Raw genomic sequence first — 22,076 nt, forward strand, 5'->3', positions numbered from 1 at the left:
TAATTATAAAATATAAAATTTGACTTAGCCATCCTGTAACTAAGAAATATCTTATAATTGCCTAACTCATATTTGCAAGATATTGTTATAAAAATATTCATACATTTGACTTAGCTATCTCCTAATTATGAGATACTAATAATTTTTCAAGCTCATCATTATGATACAGCATTAATTATGAGATCATTATGATTCATACCTCATCATTTTGACTTGGCTATGTTGTAATTATGACAATAATTATAATTAAATCTAACAGTTTTGACTTATTGGCCACCTCCTCATGAACTACAATCTCCAGACACGATTGTCACGCATCAATTGGTAATAGTATCCCATAATTATGGGATAGCGCAACCAAAAATGATTAGCTACTTCATTAAGAGACATAGTTTGCTGCCAAAAGTATTCGCTCACCTGCCTTGACTCGCATATGAATTTAAGTAACATCCCATTCTTAATCCATAGGGTTTAATGTGAAGTTGGTCCACCCTTTGCAGCTATAACAGCTTCAGCTCTTCTGGAAAAGCGTTCAACAATGTTAGGAAATGGGTTTAATTTTTTACCATTTTTTTCCAGAACCACATTGATGAGGTCAGAGGTCCGCCTAGCTCTCAGTCTCCACTCTCAGGTTGAGGTCAGTCTAAATCATCTTTACCAAACTCTCTCATCCGCCTTTACTTTTTGGACCTTTCTTTCACGTTGGAAGAGGAAGGGCCTGATTGATTATATGTGTATGGGTGAGCAAATACTTTTGGCACTGTAGTGTATTATTCCATTGATGATTCACCATTATTATTGCAATATTTGTTAGTTTCTCTATGCACTTTATATGGGTCAGTGGACCAATTTCATTGTACTTCTGTGTATTGTAAATTGGTACAGCGACAAATACTTCTTCCATATTAGGACACAGGATTTTGTGAAATTATTAGGCATAAATTGGCATAAATAAAAAAGGTAAATTTAGCTGACAAATCATCTACTATATATATATATATATATATATATATATATATATAAAAATCTTAATGTCTGTAAGGGATAAATAAGCCCTAAAGTTTCGGTGTCAGACGAAAGTGTAAAGTGGATGTTAACGTACCTAAACTTAAAATAAAAGGCAACCCTTTTGCTGAATAAATCTATTTATTATGTTGTGTGACAACATTTACGAATATTGAATGTGCAAGTACAGCTGTTGCTGCCAACTGACAGCAGCCCACCCTGAAAACGTCTCAATACAGTTTTAAAGAGACAGAAAAAAAAAAAAAGGTTGTCCAATTCAATGTCAGGTGTATGGACGTTATTTACAGGATGGAGTCCATTTCTGAAGAAAGACACCCAAATGTGGATTAGGGTTGTTAAAAATATATATTTCAGGAGGAAATTAGAATTTGCTCATGTATCAGGATGCAAATGGCTATCGAAGGAAAAAAACAAACCTATTTACAAATATAACAGCCTCAAGGAATACTCATAAAACAATCATTTGATGTACAAAAGTATTTTAAATTACAGCATTCTAACAAGAGTAGAACACAAGCACTTGTGGCCTCATAAATTAATCTATTTCCAGACACGTCATTTCTTTTCGCATTGCCTATTCTACTGCACTATTCTTAATCCCAGCATTTTTTTCATTTGCGTGCCTACAACACTTGACTCGCATTTGCTTTCATTGCTAAAACAAGCACTAAAATATGTTTTTTTTTATTTCCTCCTCAATCAAGGGACTATTGGCCTGGGGCAGAAGAACTAAAACATGCAGATTCGAGTGAGAGAAACATTCAGCGTTGCGTGAATAATAAACTATAAAACTAAGCAATCTCGGTGTATGCTGTCAGAACCATCGTTTAAGGAAAGGAGGCAGGAAATAGCTAGCATCTGGAAAACTGAGCTGTTAATATGTGAGAAAAATACAATCACTGAATATACATTCATCTGCATTAACCTGACACCTTAAAAAAAACAAAAAAAAAAAAGGAGCGGTGATGAAAAGATGAGGCGCAATAGCTCAAAATTATTTCTTATAATAAGCAAAAACTAACAAAATGCAAGAGCAAAAGTTTATACACGGGGTCTATATTATGCAAAGAAATGTATTCCATAGATTGACTGGATTCTATTCAAAATATTAACTAAAAAGTCTCCCTTAATGAATTAAAAGAGGGCTTAAATATTAAGGCTGCGTTTGACGTCACAAGGCAGGTTATCATCCCAGTGTTTTAACAATATATATATAGATATATTTACACATCTATTAACATACATTTCATTGAATCTCATCCATTTGAATAGCTTTTCTGTAACAGCATTAATGTGATTTTATGTAACATCTTAGACCGACAGCGGCTGTTCCCCATGATCATCCCAGATCTATTTGGTAACAAGTGGTCAGCTTCCTTTTTATGTGATTTTTGGAAACGCCAAAGCAAATCTGCAGAAAGCAACAGTGCTCCGAATATAAACGTATTCATCTACGACGGAGGAGGAGAAAAATCAAGCTGATCTTGACTAAACTCTTCTTCTTTCTTCACATTTGTGGCATCAGGGCCAAGCTCCTCACTGGATGTCTTCGACATAGTTGGCGGGATAGAGACCCATTTTCCCGTCCTTGAGTCGGCCTTTGCACCATCCTTGATCATCCTCTTCTCCAATCTTTGTAAATTCATCGCCTGCAATTTAAAAAAAAAAAAAAAAAAGAATAAATATTATTTGGATCAACACCTACAGACACTAAAGGAGGGTTGAGGCTGGTAGGGAGCAAGGTAATTAATTACATATTTTCCTAATATAAAATGTGTGACTGTGGTAAACATTTCTCTGAGCCGTCCTTCAGAATGGGGAAAAACAAGAAAATAGAAAAGAAATATCCTTTATTGTCCCACAGTAGGCAAAAAAAGAAAAAGAAAAAATAGACGAGACTGTACAGTCAGGGCAAATTTACAACATAAGACAAATACTGTACAGATATATTAAAAAAAATAACTGTATTGTTATTTAAAAGGTGTACTAATGTGCATGCATTTTTGTGCATAAAAAAAAAAATCATAGCAGCAGTGATGCAAACAGCGTATCAAGTTAATTTAAAATTTCTATGGTGTTTAAAATGAAGCCAAAAGATGTAATAAAGCGATTTAACTTAATATCACCATCACTCTGGTAGCTGTAGTATCTTAGCAACTATAGAAATATCCATGGTGGCCGTTCAAGGTCTACCCAACAGGCCCAACCAGCATTACTGCCATACAGAATTTGCATGTGTGACCCTTAATATATTATAGTATCCTACACCCGAGCAGTCTTTGGATGCAATATTTGCAACATTTTACGATTAAAATAACACTTTTGTCTCCTCATATTTGATTTGCACATTTCTACTAAAGTCAGTCGTCACCGATGATCCAAAAATCTATAATCAAATCAAGATAGAAATCAACCTTCTGACTGGTTGACCAAAAAGAAAAGCGTATAAGGGCAGACCCGGGACTCCACACAATCTAGAGAGACTATGCTCCAACCTTGTGAGGTATTATGGGAAGCCTAACACCTGCAGTTTCAGCTCTGACACACAGCGAGGCACAGACTACCTGTACGGGACGTGTTCTGTTGTTTCAGCCATGCCTATCTCTGTAACCATCTGTGTGCAGCACAGATAGACAGGAGGAGCAGCAAGGTCGTCCTCGTTAGTTTTTACAGCCATGTGCAGTAAAAACACAGATAGACTAGTCGGTGGCAACATTTGAAAAAGACATCTAAAAAAAACCACAAAAAAAACGCACCAGTGACTTTTTCTGCCACTAATTGTTAAATAAGAGCGGATTTGATGCACAGCTTCTTCCACGGATTCAAATAGAAATGGCAGAAAATGGCGCGCGCTTCGAGTGAAGGTGAAGAGTTCAAGGTTGTCAGCTTTTCTAAGGAGAAAATGAGCTTTATAATTATATTAGTATGTCATTTCCCACTAAATGTGGTCAAATCCAAATGGAGATTTCCTTCAGAGCGAGATTATAGTAAGACTATGTAGTATTTGAACATGTGAATAGTCTGTTGCCGCTTTTATGCAAATAGATTTTAATGCTAGTATGCCATTTTAATAACTGTACAATATTTTCTTATGTTGCATATTTGCCCTTACATCACAGCCACTTCTTATTTTTGCTTAGATTTCTTTTACCCTAGTGTGTTTCTGCAAAGCTTTTATTTGCCTTTCACTTTGCTGCTGGTAGCCATTATTTCCCCCAATGAGCGACATTAAAGGTAATTTCTATTCTACGGATTTTAACCAGGGGTTTATATTGCTGTGACTCAAGTTGCAAACCTGCTTTGAAGCTTAGCTCGTCCTGCTCTTGTCCTTCATAATCGTAGAGGGCTTTGACCGGAACCGAAACGACCGGAGACTCGGGTTCTTCGTCGAACGGATTGCCATCGCCGTTGGAGGCGAAAGGGTTCCCGGCTGTGTCCTCATCTGACCAGTCTGGGGTCTTCTCTGAGCTGTTGGCGCTGGACACACAGGGCAAACACCTCACTTAGCACAGCAACAAACCGCACGTGTGTGTGTGTGTGTGTGAAGTTCAGCATGCCAGGCACAACAGGGTCCAATGTTAGAAGTGAGACGAATACACCAGCAAGAACAAACCACATAAAAGCAAGGGGTGCATCTTATAAGCCATAAACAGGTGAAGAATATCATCAAAACATTTTTGTTTCAGTAAAATCCAGTGGAGAATTGGCTTATTTGTTGCATTGGGTGTAAAAAAAAAAAAAAAAAAAAAAGCAAGTATTTGGTTCAAGATAAATCAAAACGGAAGTTTCTTCCATGCCTTTAAGAGATGAAGAGCGTCAAGTAGAAGGTGCCGACAATGCTGATGGAAGGTAAGCGTAAAAAAAAAAAAAAAACGGATAAAACGTGACAACATAACAGCAGGTTCATGAAAAAACAAAGATCAAGCGAGACAAATCATCGTTGCAAATGCATGATTGGAGTTTTTAAATTGTGACAGCCAGCAGAGGGAGCCACCTAAACAGAAAGAACTTGACTCTGACAGCTGAAAACCACAAATGAACAACAAAGCATTTACAGTCAGACCGGTTTGTAGTTAAAGCTACTTTTTATTGCGTTGCTTGCTTCATTGCCAATTTGAAACAACTTTGAAAAAGAAGTTATATCCGTCTCTAAACCTGCAGTAATCAGATCTGACTGTAAGAAAGAGACATCTCCCACAGCAGAGACGTGCGCCTCGGTGCGCACCCCGACATTTAATACTCCGTAAAACCTGAAACTGTCAGGCGTGAAGGACAGACACACACTGACTCTGTGTGCAGAGCCACTGAGAGGCCATGCAGAGCAACACAACGACCTGAAACCTGAAAGGAGGGAAGGAAAAGATACCGAAAGAAAACGGAGACAATAAACCAAGGGAGAAATGCAGGAGGACGCGGCACAAACGACAATCTAAGGAGAAAAAGATGGAAGAGGAAAAAGAGGCTGCAGGTTGGCGGAGGGTTGTCTGCTGTTCACCAACGTTTTTATTTCCTCTTTTTTCACAGTGACGTGGTTGACTGTGGTGCGCTCCTCCTCAGCCATCTCCATCTCCTCCTCCTGCTCCTCCTCCTCATCCTCTTCAAACGGATTTGTACCCACCGGTTCTGTTTTGGTGGGCACAGTCAGGCTGATAACATGGAGCATAGTGAGAGACGGGCCGTTAACGTTCACGCATGCACAAAAACACACACATGAGATGTTCTCCCCCTGTGGACGGAGATAAAATCAAATGTTTTGAGTAATAAAGGCCGCATGCCACGTCATCGCGCTCATTCGCTCCACATATTTGACGGGAAATGCGGCAAATTGATCCGGTATGAAAAGGAAACAAACATGTGATGCCATTTGGGTCTAGATCGGCCATGAAGGTCGATCATTTATTAATGCATACTTGAATCTTTTTATTAAATGGATGCATACTTTTTTAGGGGTTTGCTTCCCTCAATTCACCGATAACATCACACAGATAACATTTTAACACGTGTGTGAAGCCATCGACGACATTCTGGCTAGATTTTTCACCACTGTTTTCATCAGAAAAGGTAGATCTTCTTTAAATTAGTCGATTTACCTGAAAGGAAATGACTTTTATACAGAATCCATACATTTCTCACTGGGTTGGAAACTCGTTTAATTAGATCAACTCATAAAACCGTTCTGATGCATACTTGAGATGGTTGTCGCATGCAATAACCTAGTTGTGTCCAAGTTTCAACTCACTGAAGAGAAATATGGTTACAAAAGGCCTGCAGTTGAGCTGCTAAAGGACATTTAACCACCCTGTGAGTCTAATTTTGACATTGCTACCTGATTTTGGTTATAAGAAAAAATAAAAATCATTCTAGTTGTTTATTTCGCCACCACTAAAAACACTGAATAAACGGTTTTCATGAATAACTGAAAGGGCGAAATAAAAGACATTCATACCAAAAACACGTGTGTAACCGTCTGACACGCACCGCAGCAAAATGCAAATCCATCCCCTAAAGTTGGTCATCTACATCCAGGAACACGTGCTAGCAGAACATTCACTCAAATGCTCGGTCACATGCACACAAAGCACTCAACCAACAAGAAAGCGTCACGGTGAAGAACAGAACATGGCTGCTAAGATAATGTCGGCTTTTCTAGGCTGAAAGCTGATTTGCTGCCGACTGAAGCTGTTCGTTGCTCTCCGAGCTAAAATTAAATTTTGTGATGGGATTATCTTCAGCAACTGCAGAGATTTGGACCAGCAGCCCAGCGGCTGAGTTTCTAATCAATCAGCAAACTGCATTTAAAGGGGTGGAGATGGTGCATGATGATCTATAAGGCTGAATACGGCCGGTGTTCTGTCAGGTCAGCCTACCCCGTCAGACCAGCTTACCCAAAGTCTTACTGCACAAAGTTGCGAACACTTGGAGAAGCCGTCAGATATTTAAATGCAAAAAGTGTCAGCTAAATTTTTTTTATATAGTTATACAGTAGAGTTGGTTTTGTACTGTGAGTTATCTCTAATAAACCAGATAAGTTCCATTGGCATTTGGGTATTTATTTTAAACCATATGACAATAAACTTTGGTTGCACAGATGCATCACTTTTCAGATCAGCATAAGCTTAACCGGTGTATGACAGTCTGACAGGGTAGCTGCTACGTCAGGGTGTCAAGTAACTACAACTGTTTGTTTATCATATCACGCATAAATAAAGTAATCTAGTAAACTTCGTCTAATTTCTGCTAAAGGTAGCGCATCTGTATTGACTATGGATATGTTGGTGTGACGGGGTATGCTGATCTGACAGAACACCGGTTTAGTCCGGTCTGGCACATTAAACAATATTCTATGTCTGGATTATTCTTATTATGTTTGATGTTTTAACACCTCCAAAAAAAAAAAAAAAGCAGCTATCAAACCATTTAGGATTTATTTTAGTTTTGAGCTGCCAAAAAGATTAGACTAACACAGGGGTCACCAAGTAGCCCCCAAGGACCGCATGTTGTTCCCAGGAGCCTGTTCTAAAAAAAAAAAAAAAAAACACACAATCCACTAGTGAGCTGCATCTAAAACATTATTTTATTCCGTTACTCTTCCTGTTTATTCACATTTATGACCATATCTATTTGGAAAAAAAAGAAAAAAAGAATGAAAAATGTTTTTATTTTACACAAAGTTAAGGTGAGCTGACTGTTCCAGTTCAAAGGTCTGTACTGGTAGCCCTTCGCATGACACAACACCGATGAAGTAGCTCTCAGACCAGCGGTCACCAACCTTTCTGAAACTAACAGAACTTAGTGGCTTATTTTCTTTGTTTAAAGTAGCAAAAATTATCAACATAGTCAGGATATTGCTTAAACTCATACAAAACAAAGTTTAACTACTCACGATCCTTGAAATCAGCATTAAGCAATAATAACACTTACGAACACGGCATCTTTTAACAATACCAACATGTAAACGGCGTGTTCTCCACCCCTGTGAATTTCTGCATCAAAGCACAAGACTTATTAATGTCGCCGGCTTTTATCAGGGGAAACACGGGGTTTCTACTTGCTGTTTACAGAATTATTGGACCGTGCAACGCTGGCAGCTATCGGCTGTCTCTTGAGTGTGAAGTGCAGGAAGAAGGGACCGCCTTTGTTTATACGGCCCCGCCACGCTGGCTGAGTTGAGCCGGTGGCGTTATTACAGCAAACAGCGGCTGAGCGGCAGACTGGCACAATGTAACTATAGAGAGTTTCAGTCAACAAACTGGATCTTTGAATTATGAACAACGTCAGAGGGGGGAAATTACCGCCTCATCCGGGTGCGTTTCTTTCTAAATAATTAGCTTTTAGGCTAAAACCTGAGCAGAAATCTCTTTCAGGTGGAATTCCTTCATCTTTAATGTGTGCGGAGACGCCACTGTAGCGTTTATGCGATAGAAAACACAAACTATGGTGGTAGGAGCGCCAGGCAGCGAGTCTGAGGAGAGATCAGAGGTCAAATACTTTAAATGACTGGAATTCCCTTTGTTGACTCCTCTAAACAGTCCTCCAGTCTGGTGATGTGTACGCAGACGCAGGGAGAGAACCTTAATGATATTAAACATAATCAAGACAGAATCATGCGATTTATTATCAGCTGATTAACGGTATTATCTTTATATGACAGAGTTTCGTCCTTAGCGTTGTTTTCACAGACAAATTCCTTTACAAGGACAAAAAACAGCCTTATCTAAATGGGTCAGAGGGATTATATCATGTTATTAAAAACTGCCAATCAAACAGTAAGTGGCCTTAAATCTTCACAGGAGTCAAATCTCAATTTTTATATAATGAAAGGATTTAACAACATGTTATTCAGTACAATTTGTTGGCCGGATGAAATTCTTAATCTTTTTTTTGTTATTGTTAATAAAAGACAATTATCAGGAACCCACAAAAGGGCTGTTTATATTGAACATTTTTCCCAGGCTCAGATTTCAGATTCTCCGTTTTTTTTTGTTTTGTTTTTGTTTGTTAATTTTTTATGTATAAAGGCAAAAGTTCACAATGAATTTACAGCAGATACTTGTAAAGTAGTCAGATTTAAATGGGGGACCAAACAAAGCTGGCTGTCTGGACAGATAAATGGATGCAGCTACTTGACAAAGGGAAAAATACAAATTTTTTTTTATGGCGGAGTTATCCAGACCTCATATTTAGTTTGATTCCAGATTTTTCCAGACTGCGCAGTAACTCCGGTTTGAGCTCCAAGTTCCCCCTAAAAACATCCAACCTTTGAACTTCCCTGTACGCTTAATCGCTCATTAGAGAGAGAAATATTTCCATGGTAGTTTTGGCACAGTTGTGACAAACTCTGAACCCTGGGAGGGGGACACACACACAAACAAATAATGTGCAGTTTCTATGGAATCCATCGGCAACATAATGAAACGTCACGCTGGCGCTTTTCTCATCTGAGATTTGACAAGCGGCCTTTCAGAGGAGGATGTGCGGTGCAGCGGGCGTTTTAATGAGCTGCCTGGTGCATACCTGCTGCTGGACTTGGCAGGCTGGACAGGCTGGTCCGACCCAGTCTGGCTGATGGCTGTCAGTGTAACGCCTTCGGACGGTTTCTTCTTCTCTCGTCTGCTGAGGGTTCGGTTCAGGTCTACGGACCAGTCCTGGAGGACACACGCGCAGACGTTAGAGGCGAACACCGAACCTGGCTTCCATCCACGGTTTGGACAAAAACATGCTTCAAAATGAGGAGAGAGAACATCTTGCACTCACACAAACACAGCGGTAAAAACTGTAAAGTCTGTAAACCTTATTCACGAGTTTAAAGCTGTGCATGCACAGGTGTGTGTGTGTGTGTGTGTGCAAAAAGACAGATAAAATCTGACATTTGCTCAAAAAGCAGTTTCCATCACCTGCTGAAAGAAGGAATGCCAAGATATTTTCCCACAACCAAAGGCTTAGCAGGAAATGTGAAGCAGCAGCGGGGAGGCCGAATGAAATCAGAACTTTATCAGTAGAAAAACACGTTGCTTTGTAAATTAATTACTCTGAGAGACTTATCTTAATGGACCACACCGACAGTCACAATAACTAACATTTCCTTTAATCTGCATTTCTATTATGAGCCACAGCGATGAGTGAGATTGATAAAGATTATGTGTAGAAAAGTGAGACTTTTGGTCACATCTATTCACTGCCACCATGTTTTATTTAAATACTTTGTGAATCACTAAATGTCATTGTGATGAAGTTGATGGAGTAATAAAAGTGGTGATGTCCTCCCGCATCAGACTAACAATGCTTGTCAGAACCGTAGCAGAAATGGCATCTATCTGAATGCTGCCAGACTTTAATAAATATATTTTTTTTTACATATATTTACTTGTGAATGAGCTTAAATTTGTGGGGAGGGTGATTTTTTTTTTAGGTTTACAAGCTACTGCTTACACAACATATTTTCGGTCTTCTTTCTCACTGGACAAGTCAGCATTTAAAGGAGACTTAATATGCAAAAATGAAATAAAATTTTCTGTGTAATCTGACTCAGTAAGAGTGCAAAAAAAATATGAATTTAGTCTGTCCAGATGCCTCAGATATATTCATTTTGGGTCATATTTTTTTAACCATTTAGATTTGTATGTTTTGTATTAGAGTCATGGACTTCTGGCTTAACCGTCTCGCAAATCCGCCATTTTTATTTCTCTGAGTGATTTTGTAGCATAAGCTAAGGAAGGTCGGAGCCACAAGTAGGTAAGTCAAAGTGTACGGTTGTTGGGTGTATTAACCCACACAATTCATAACACCGTCCCCCAGCATACTACAAAAACAGAGGGAGCGGGGTGTGACGTGCCTCCTTTAGATTTAAAGAGACGGCACCAAAACGAGTCGCTCTCAGACGCACCTGAGAACAGATGAGAGGAGTGGAGCAACAATAACTCAGAATTCAGACTCAAGCATTGCAGTTCCACTTTATATTGACCACGATATAATGATTTCAAACAGAAAAAGAAGAACCAAAAAGCATCATATGCCCCCTTTAAATATTTACCCTGTGAGCTTAAATTAAAGACAGGCATTATGCTGTCATTATGTATGTATAGGGTGGCCATCTTGGTGTTCTGTATAACTTTCAGCTGCATTCACAACAGTCTTGTGCTCAGTTTATTTTACACTTCTGTACAACTCACTGAATTTGCAGCATGTAAATTTCAATATTTTGCATAAAGGCCTAAAGACAAAGGAAAAGGAAGACTTGTAAAAAGTTACAACAACATGCTCTTTAAGGAAAGGTATGGCGTGATCAAATCTGTGCTGTGTGTCAAACCCTGGAGGGCAACCTTTACATGCATCCTTTGCCCTACACACCAGAATCCAATGTCTAAACTGCCTCAGTAGCAAGAAGCCAGGCTCTACAGAGCTCTGTTAATGAGCTAATACTTAAATCAGGCGAGTTAAAACAAAAATGCATGTAAAGGTTGCAGGACTGGAGTTTGAGACCACTGATGTAGAAGATTTATATTTTTCTTACCATTTAATACAGGACAAAACAAATAGAGCAACATCAAACCCAAACACACGCACTAATGGAAAGAAGTGTAAGATTTTCAGTGGGAATATAGAAATCCCCCCCTCCCCTCCCCCCCAATGGCTGCAGTGAGAGAACAGGCTTCCCGCGCAGAACTCACTAAAATGGACCTTCTCTTAAAGGAGCGAGGAGGTTGTGACCGGTCCAAAGTCTGTCAAACATGAGGAAAGGGAGGCAAGTGTGGTTAGGATTAATGGGGACTTCACAGTCTAAACCTCCAAGTTTGAATGAATGAATCAAAAAAGTTGCCGGGTTGTTGAACAAAATTATGATGTTCTTCATTCATATCCTTTCTAAAAAAAAAAAAAAGAGTTTCTAAGGTAAACACGGAAAGAAAAGGTGCAGAAAGGCATCAAGAGTTACACTATATATGCCAAAAGTATTCGCTCATCCATCTAAATCAGGGATGGGCAACTGGCGGCCCGGGGGCCGCACACGGCCCTCGTCATCACTCAGTGCGGCCCGCGAATAGATCAATAATAATTTAATGAAAAAAAAACAAAACAAAAAAAAAACTTGTAATTATACTTTTGACCGATAGGGGGCCGTACCCAAACAATAGCGGGCATGGGCCGCATTGCAACAGCGAGGAAGAAAGTCAAGAGCCCTGGCCACTAGCAGTGGAATAAAGGGAAAACTTGACGAGAAAGTCACATTTTCAGACAAAATGGGAAGAAGTACGGACATGGGGAATTTTTTTTTGGTCTCTTGTCATTCACACACAACATAAACCGTGAGAGCCGACGTTAGTTTTGAAACTGCAAAGCTTTGTCTTAAGCAGAAGATCAAACGTGCAGCACCGCGCTTACAGACCAGTGTGATGCATTCTCGAGTGTCAGAAAGCTATGGTGCATTCAGGAGCATGGGACATTAGATTTTTCAGAATAAAAAGCTAACAGATGTGCATAATCAAAAAGTAACAGAAATACAATTATAGAGCATTCAGTATTGTAAGAAAGCCCACACAGTTTCTGGATAGACACATCATTGTTTGAGTTAGGTTCTGTTCCGTTTTATGCCTCTTTCCTTGTAAATTTGAAATGACCCATGCTCCTGAATGCATTGATATGGAGTTTAAATTCCTTTTTTGCAATTTTTTTTTTAAAGCAAATGGTTTGTCTTTTGCTTAAGGACATATTAAAATGCATTTATATGCAGAAAATAGTTATATAGATATAAATTCATCTAAAATTTGTTCTTATTGTGAATAATTTGTAGCGTCTTTCATATCCAACTATTTGAAGTGCGTGGTCATGTGGCCCTCCAATGGTCGTGCTGAAAAAAATTTGGCCCTCTTTATCATGGAAGTTGCCCATCCCTGATCTAAATAATCAAAATCAGGCGTTCCAATCACTTCCATGGCTAAAAATGTAAAAAAAAAAAAAAAAAAAAAAAATTCTGACTGTTTCCACAAACATTTGTGAAAGAATGGGTTCCTCAGTGAAATCCAGCGTGGTTCTGTGATCGGATGCCACTTGTGCACAAGTCCAGTCGTGAAATTTCCCCGCTCCTAAATACTCTACAGCCAGCTGTCAGTGGTTTTATAACAAAGTAGAAACGATTTGGAGGTGTAAGCGTGATGCAGTGAGGGCAGCAGATGCTGAGGCGCACGAAGCACAGAGGTCGGCAACTTTCTGCAGAGTCAAATGCTGGAGACCTCCAAACTTAATGTGGCCTTCAGATTAGCTCAAGAACAGCACAGAGAGCTTCAAGGGAAGGGTTTCCATGGCCGAGCAGCTGAATCCAAGCCGTACATCAAGTGCAACGCGAAACGTCTGATCTAGTGGTGTGAAACACGCCGCCACTGAACTCTAGAGCAGTGGAGACACAGAGGCCTGACCTCAAACCGTTAAGGCATGAATTAAAGCGGACAATGAGAGCCACGCCTTCTCGTCCTACATCAGTGTCTGACCTCACAAAATGTGCTTCTACTAGAATAGTCAAAAATCCCCATAAACACACCAGAACCTTGTGACCAGCCTTGCCTGAAGAGTTGAAGCTGTTGTAGCTGTAGAGAGTGCACCCTATGAATTAAAAATGGGACGTCACTTAAGTTCATATGCGAATCAAGGCAGGTGAGCGAATACTTCTGGCAATATGGCGCACGTCTGCAAAAGCCCTCGGCAAAATAATTTATACCAATGCATGCACATGCAGGTAATCTTTAACTTTCTCCAGTTTCCCACAAGGAAAATGACACCATCCTGTCACCCCTACAGCTTAAAAAATAAAACACTTCAGTAATAAAACATTAACAAAAGATTCATGCAAAGGATTGATTTACAAGGCAAAATGTTACACTTAAAAGGTTATTTTTAACCCTTTGAGCATTATTTTCTGTTATTTGATGTGAAAGTATTTGATATAACCATTTTCTATTTATTTCAAGCCACTTAAAGACTTTCATTTGTATGAATCTACGTGATCAACTACCTCAAACTGTGGCCAGTTCATCGGCATGCCGGGCCCGTAATTGGAGCGGAACCATTTCAGGTCGTCCTCGGCATCAGTACCAGAGATCGTGTCCTCAAGCGTCTGGTAAACCGTCTGGAATCTAGGTTGATGGAGCAGTAAAAGAAACGAATTGCAGAGTCGTTATTCAGATCTGAACCCGTCGCTTTGGCTGATCTCGTGTTCAAAAAAGGACTTCCTGTCTGACCTGGAGTTGCTGGAGAGGTCCAAGTGCTTCTTGACGTCCAGAAGCAGCTCTTTAAAGAAGCGGATCCGTTTGTCTTCGAACTGCTGCGACTGCTCAAACACCTGCTCCATGTTCTCCATATACTGAGGGGTCAGCTTTTCCAGCTCTTCCAGGGATTTTACATATCGTTCTTTAGTCTGTAAAGAACGCGGGGATTAAAAAACAGGAACCTCATCTTGCTGCTTTGACACAAACATAAAAGGGTCGCTTACCTTCTCAACCTCTTGCTGACATTTCTCCACTTTTTCCTGGAGTTTCTTCTGGGTTTCTGGATTGTTGTTGCTCTCCAGTTTGCTGTTGGTTTCCCTGCTGGCTGCCAGCTTCTCTTCCTTGCAGGCTGAGTGGTACGATTTCTTCATCGTCTCTACCTGCAGGATTCAGAGTGGACAAAGTGAAATAAGTGCAAAAATACTGGTCCCAATGCAAACAGGGAAGTGGAAGCGTTGTGCAAAGCAGGCTGACAGTAGATTTACACTTTCTTCCCAAAGAGAATGCATTTCTTAATTCACCATTTTCAGCTCAAGTTCTTGTTTTTGAAGCATTTGTATGTTTAAAGCCTTGATAAAAAGGCACCCAACTCAGTTTTCGTTTTACTATTACATAATTTCCAGACTCACCAGTCCTACTCTTTAGCATTTCAAGCCTTATTTTACAAATTTATGGGACAGATTGCTGATTGAATGTATTGATGGATGGATCACCGGTGGACAAATGGATGGACAATGGGTGGACGGCTAATGAGCAGACTGATGGATGACCCTATGGATGAGAATGAATTGATGGACAAATAGACCACCACCCTTGGGTTAGACAACGAGCAGATTGATGAAACAGTGATGGATGGATGGAGAATAAATAGACAAGTGAACAGCCGAATGGGTGGATGGATGGAAGATGACGTGGAACAGATAATACTTCAGAGATGAAGAGGATGGATGTATGACCGGATGAATGGGACAGATGAGTGAAGGATGGATGGAGGAATTAATATATGGACAAATGGACGAAGGATGAATAGAGAGACGATGAAGGGACAATGGAGACAACATTTTGGGAATTGAGTATTAAAAAATAATCCGGAAATTTTATTTGTATCCTTTGTTTCCCAGACCTAACTTTTCTACAATGTGTAGGAACCCTGTGGACATGATGAATTTTAATTAATAGTTAATTAATCTTTATAAAATAACTAATTAATAAGGATGAAAATCTATATGCAGGATGCCAGTTCATGTGAGCAGGCCTTTGTGGGAGCAAAGATGGCTGCTGAGTTCTCCATGATTCATTTATGACGAGAGGAACTTATCACTCTTATACGGCTTGGTGTTAAATTTAAAAATCCGACAGCTAGGACGTGGGTGGGGAAAACTGGCTGAATTTCAGGAACAAACTGCAGAATGTGACGTGTGATTTGGACCAAGGCCAGCGCTGCTTTTCTCACCAAAACAAACAATTTAAACGGGAGATGTGCCATAACAGGAAATTACGCAAACTGAATGACAACCCCAGACAGAAGGTGTGCCTGTGTCCACTGGTGACACACGGGCCACGTTCCTTACCCTGTTAGCTTAATTCCCTCTCTGTACCATGATCACTTAAACAGCTAAACTGCCTGTGGTCAGTGACGGGACAGACGCCAGGCCGTCACAGGCACAGGTTTCATTCATAGAAACGAAAGCAAAAACTCTGCAGACGCTGCTAAAAGATGAGCAGAAGACATTTTTGTCGCCCTGCAAACCTGTTTCCTTCCTTTGTACTGACTCAAACACACTCAGGACGGCGTGCTGGCACCGTGAGGCTCATGCCGGATGACAACACCTCGTTTAGGATGGGCTCTGAAGGGTAACTGTGCTTCTGCTTCAGGAGATTGTTGCCAGGGTGAGCAAAGAAAACAAAAGGTGAGCCAATAAAAAGCAATCCTGAGAACTGTGGGGTAAAATTGTGATAAAATTATCTACCTTGTTATCAATTGAGAATAAAATTAAGCTGAAAGCACATTCAACTTGTGGCCAAGTCTACAGGATGGACCGAATAAGTTCATGAGACGTGTAAAGCCGCACCTCTTTCAGTTTCTTGGCCCAGGGCTTCTGGGCCTTGCGGAAGCCGTCGTCGGTCTCTTTTGTTTCTTTGAAGCCGCCGATCATCTGTTTGTGGTACGCGTCCTTCTGCCAGTTCTTAAGCTTCTCGTAGTCTTCGCTCATTAATGCCGCCTTCACCTCCAGGTGGAGCTCGCTGACCTTCTCTGCCTCGGTGCACAGGGCGGTCCACGCTCGCTCCAACGTACCATACTGTGGGCCTGGAGATAAAATGATTTACCGTTTGGGTCGGCTTTTAGTAGCCCACACTGACCGCCCGTTTTATCATGCAACAAACACAAACTCCTATGATTTTATAGGGAATTTATGTCATAGACCACAGGTGTCAAACTCAAGGCCCGCGGGCCGAATCCGGCCCGTCAAGGTAAATAATCCGGCCCTCAAGAGCCTAAGAAAAGGCACATCATGTCATAAAGTAGAAGCATATATCCTTTTAAAGTGTATAAAGTGGCTAAATCTGTGCCTCCTGTAAGTGTAACTCACCCCAATATCAACTTTTTTTTGCAGATAAACTGTATATACTGGGCCTAAGGTTGCTACTTTTATGTTACTGTGCATTTTTTATGCTTCTATGTGAACTGGAATGAAATTATGAAATGAAAGGTATCGTCTATACACGTGCAACCGGCCCTTTTAATGACTTCATGACGCCAAAGTGGCCCTATATAGAAATGAGTTTGACACCCCTGTCATAGACCAACCAACAGTAAGAAATCTGAAGTGTCCAATGCATTTGTATTAAGCCCCATCTGACAGCACTAAAAAAAAAAAAAAAAAGAAAAAACATTCAATAAAAGCAATAGTCTATGAAATTAATTTTTAAATAAAATCCACCTGTGTGTAACCTCAATACATGCAGTGAGAGAATTGTTACACCTTATTCACGGAATACATCCTGAAAATATGAGTTTAAAAAAATTGATTTTAAAGCATTTTTTATTCTTTTCTTTATTGTATTTATTGTTCTCCAGATTTTTTCACACTTTGAGGAAATAGGCCCCGCCCACTTGTTTCAATCATTACCATATTTAATACTTTAGTTCAGGGCTATGACTGGAAGGGGATATATTTCAATGAGCCTACATCATTATGCCTTTGATTTATTAAATGTATGTATTTTTATTGTTTTCTTTCACTTTTTTTGTTACTTTCGTTCATTCAGTGTTCTGGTGTCTCATTCAGATGAAATAATAATGATGTGCACGCTTTGTTCCAACACCAGTCAAAGCAAGAAAAACAAAATGACAAAATAAGAGAAAACTGAAAGTGTGTAGAAGTCTAAACTACTGAAACGCGCCCAACCATTTGTGTACGCTACAAATCTGGCCTTAATTGGACTTGTGGCAAACAGAAAGCCAAACGACCAAACATGTGGAAGGAGGGCCTCTGTTCGGATGAAACTAAAAGTAATTTTTTGGCCTCAGTGAGACGAAAAAAAGAGTTTTGTACACATCATCCCTTTGGCAAAACATGGTGGTGGCAGCATCATGCTATGGGGATTTTCTTCAGCAGGGATCAGAAAGTTGGCCAGAGTTCATAAAAATATGGATAGAGCTAAATATTTGTTGCTAATAGAAATAAAAAAAAGCAAAAGATGCAAGAATGGACTGGGGCAAAGTGTCACCTTTCAACATAAAGCCAGTGCTACAATGCAATGAGGATCAAACCATATTCCTGGATAAGGATGGCTCAAGTCCAAGTGTGATAAAAATTTAAATTGATGTTGAGCCATCCTCTCCGTGCAACACGACTGACCCTGAGCTATTGCTCAAAGAAGAATGGAGCAAACATCCAGTCTCTTTGCAAGCAAAGAAAGTTTAAACCAACCCCAATAAACCTGTAGCTATAATTACAGGACAAAGGCAACTATGGATCATTTTCCTTCCACTTCCCAAAATGTGCCACTTTGTGTTGTTCTGTCACATAAAACCGAGACATAAGAATAATGAGCAGTTTGTGACTGTAACGTGACAACACTTGTACTTGTATGTTGCAGAGACCGGGTTTGCGCTACATACATGGCGCATCATCATAGCAAAATAAAAGCTCCCACTCCTTCAGAATGAAGTTATTTTATTAAATATGTTAAAACAATGGAAAGTATATGAGATATATGCATTATCCTACATTATATATAGCATATATTTGTGCACTTATACTAACAACGTTTAAAAATACGGTATTTTTCAAACCTTAAGGTGCACCGGATTATAAGGAGCATTGAATACTCTTCCCCCTTATGCATGCTCCAATGGCGCAGCAGTAGAGAGCATGAACCATGTACGGAGGCCTTTAGTTCTCGATGCGGCTGAACCAGATTCTATTCTGGCCAGAGGTCCTTTGCCGCACGTCTTCCTTCCTCCCTTAAACCCCATTTCCTGTCAGCCTCCTTTGTAAAAATTAACCAGTAGTGCCACGAAAACCCAGAAAAAGAAAAATATATATATAAAAAATGTTCATCCCAAGTGTGTAATATCACTCCGCCCCTCCTCATACACACATCCTACCCGAGAGGGAGAGCTATCCGTCTCTCTCAGGGGGACAGAGTAGTTGGACTTGTTTCAAAATAAACTGAACTTTCATATTAAATTAACTTACTAGGTTAATTGCTGCTAGCGCGTACTCTGGGCACAGGCTGCCTTACCTGAATGCACTTCTAGTTTAGACTTTACAGTCAGGCAGTCTTGTAGACAGCTCAGGGGTCCTATCAGGTAGTGACACAGTGTATCGTAATGCTCCGAATACCCATTGGGCGGAGCGGCTTTGTTGCTAACCAAAGTCATATTTACACATTTTGACTGATTTTTGAGCGCATTGTACCACTCACAATCAGTTTTGAGTCCAATACAGTCATTTAAATATCATGAAAAGTTAAAATGTACTTTATTAAAAAAAAACAAAAAAAAAACAACACTGTCTGCTTCTTCCTGTCTGGCTGCTAGGAGCTACTGCACCTTGCTGCTCTCAAGAGGGAAGGAAAACTAGAGAGAACCGTCCAGTGTTGCCCATTTAGCGTCTCTGTTGTTATATTTAGCAACTTTTTTAAGACCCCTCTAGCAATTTTCTTTAAAAAAAAAGCGACAAGCAACAATGACTTTTACAGACTTTTTTGTTGGAATGGCGACTTTACCGAAACCACCAGTCGCTCTGGAGTCACTGTACCGAGGCAGCAGTGAGAGCTGATATGAGGCCGTTCCCTCAGCGCTGTCTCACAGGCACACCTCTGCTGCCTCGTCAAGTAAATATAGTTTTTAAAAGTTTTTTTTTTTTTTTGTCTCTGAAACTGTTGCATTAAAGCAATACAGCTACAAAGCATACAGCTTCAATCACTCATTCACTGATAAATGTCTGTTTGGTACAGTTTGTTTTGTGTGGTGTTGATTCAGGCAATGTATTAAAATTCATGAGTCATTTTATAAAAAGGTCATTTTTAGTATAACTTTTTTGTCTTGGCAAAAGCTCTCCTACAGCCTGGGTCCCAAATGTATGAAAAAATATGCAAATTAGATGATGACGCCACCCCCCCATGGTTTTAAAAAAAAAAAAGAATAAATCTTAGAGGAAACCCTGAGAGACAATAAAAGACTACAACGTCAAGCGAGTGTTCTCCTATATTCTTACCCTTCTCTATAAGTTGCCGCCAGCGCTTCCCCCAGTCTGTGAGCTGCAGTGCGTAGGCCTTTTCAATACGAGCACGTTCATGAATGCAGTTCATCAGGTCGCTACACAGCCGACTGCCATCATCTACCCGCTTCACTGTGCGTTTGTAGTTCCCGACCTGAGGAATAACAAAAACACACACCCAGAGATGGAGCATTTAGTCTGTGAAATAAATCAGGACCTAAGCAAAGACGTCGTCTCAATCTGGGAAGGACCGCGCTTCTCTTCTAGAGTTAGTTCTTCCTAAAAGACGAGATCGTTCGTTTATGAAACGTCACAACAAACATGAAGCTGTAGCTTTTTTTTCTCCCCTTCAACTTATCTTGAAACAGACTTTAAATGGACATAAAGACAACAGAAACAAGAGAGATGTTGTGTTTGAGGCAGAAGATTGCAAACGTCTCACCTCCCAGAAGCTATCGCTGGAGAGGTCGGTCATGGAGTCATCGTAGGCGCCCGACATCGCTGCTGCCTAAGATTACGCAGGGCCTAAAAACAAACGACAGGCACCAAAATGAAATAAAACAAATTCTCCTTTTACAATCTCAAATTTGACGGTTGTCATTGTTGAGTATTTAATGCTGTGCTGCCACGGGAGGACGTTGTTTATAAAACATCAGCGTTTTTATCGCCTTTAATCCTCAAAGGAGCTCTTATCTGAATCGCTAGCATCCTTGAAATAAAAATGAGCCAATGTTGCCATTTTAGATTTAATAACAGTTATGTTATCAAATGTCCTTAGACTAGCTCTTCATACATTTGTTTATATATAATGACATATTTATTCAAATGTAGTTTAACATTTCTCATCAATGCCTGGATAGTTGAAATATTTGTAATCATGATTTAAATACAGGTTCAAACACAGCGATCCGTTTGAGAGCTAAAGTAATTTCCCCTTTGTTTCTAAATGATCGGATATTTTGATTCTTTATAGATTTGTGAAGATGTGAAAGGATATGAAACATACAGTTTTAATGGTTTGATTGTGAAAATAAAAACCTTTCAGGTGCTGACTCTAATTTAATCTGAGCCTAATTTTCCCTTTTCTAACGAAAGCCACCAAAAGACGAAGACAAAGTGAAACGGTCCGCCTGTTGGAGTGAAATTCCTCAGAAGGTAGAGTTGTGAATCAGATACAGAGTGCGTTTGTGAAGTGGTTTGACAATCTAGGTGGCAGATGGGTGTTTTCACTCGGTTTTACAACCTATTAAAGCATCATAAATATAACAAAGTGAAGCCACAGAGGCTTCTGGCGACACACAGAGTCTCTGCTCTGGCAGAGATAAACAAACGGCGACTGTCGAGGACACAGCAGGCAGCTTCCGTTTCCTTGAGACGAGGAAAACACTCAGGCCTCTGTTAGTCCTCTCCTCATCCGTCCATCACTGGAAACGACACAGCCTCCCGTCTCAACAAATTCTCCTTCTTATTCATCCCCTGGGTTTGCTTCCCCATCCTCTCCACTTGGTTACTAAATCGTATTTTGCAATTCCTCCGTCTGTACACCTGTCGGCATTCGTCCCTGGTAGCTACGTTCTCAGACTATAGACACGTCTAGCTTCAACAAACGGCAAATGGAAATTTGCATCAGAATGCAAATGCATCAATCATCTGAGATCCTAAGTAGCGGGGAAGGCCAATGTAAAGATATTAGATCAAGGACGATGAGGTGCTTTTATACAGCAAGAGTCCACTTTACCTGAGTGCTGCTGCTGTTTGCAGGATTTCCATACATCTTTTAAATTAAAGATTTTTCTGTGTTTAAATGTTTATAATAGATCTTTTTTTTTGGAGATTAGGAATGAATGACTCTGAATATGGCAGCAAAATGACTTGTAGTGTAAAATGTGCTACAGGATTGACAGGAACATATCTCATCTTATAGCCATAATCTCACAAATGCAGTCCAAAATAAATAAAATCACATTTTCTAATACATTTTTATTTATTGTTGGAAAAAATTTGTTCAAAACAATTCAAACAGCAAAGCTAATAATGATCAAACAGTTTTTGATTGTTTCTAGGA

The 22,076-nt window shown here is 39.9% G+C and overlaps 1 protein-coding gene across 4 annotated transcripts in view; it reads right to left on the reverse strand.

The window, feature by feature from the left end:
- Positions 1 to 1,127: 1,127 nt before the first annotated feature.
- The window catches only part of pacsin2 (protein kinase C and casein kinase substrate in neurons 2), a 30,712-nt gene continuing 9,763 nt past the window's right edge, over positions 1,128 to 22,076 (reverse strand). For 2 of the 4 annotated variants that reach the window (XM_012869730.3, XM_036148868.1), the window contains 11 exons: positions 20,454 to 20,536; positions 20,009 to 20,165; positions 16,352 to 16,587; positions 14,504 to 14,659; positions 14,253 to 14,428; positions 14,027 to 14,147; positions 11,694 to 11,744; positions 9,541 to 9,671; positions 5,526 to 5,672; positions 4,322 to 4,503; positions 1,128 to 2,675 (listed from right to left, as the gene is read on the reverse strand). In XM_012869730.3, coding sequence (XP_012725184.2) covers positions 2,563 to 2,675; positions 4,322 to 4,503; positions 5,526 to 5,672; positions 9,541 to 9,671; positions 11,694 to 11,744; positions 14,027 to 14,147; positions 14,253 to 14,428; positions 14,504 to 14,659; positions 16,352 to 16,587; positions 20,009 to 20,165; positions 20,454 to 20,510 — 1,527 coding nt within the window. In that variant the 5' untranslated portion in view covers positions 20,511 to 20,536 and the 3' untranslated portion in view covers positions 1,128 to 2,562. The remainder of the gene's footprint in view (positions 2,676 to 4,321; positions 4,504 to 5,525; positions 5,673 to 9,540; positions 9,672 to 11,693; positions 11,745 to 14,026; positions 14,148 to 14,252; positions 14,429 to 14,503; positions 14,660 to 16,351; positions 16,588 to 20,008; positions 20,166 to 20,453; positions 20,537 to 22,076) is intronic. The other 2 variants (XM_012869731.3, XM_036148869.1) reach the window with 2 other exon arrangements.

The sequence above is a fragment of the Fundulus heteroclitus genome, chromosome 17 (genome assembly GCF_011125445.2).
Source record: "Fundulus heteroclitus isolate FHET01 chromosome 17, MU-UCD_Fhet_4.1, whole genome shotgun sequence".
Lineage (NCBI taxonomy): Eukaryota > Metazoa > Chordata > Actinopteri > Cyprinodontiformes > Fundulidae > Fundulus > Fundulus heteroclitus.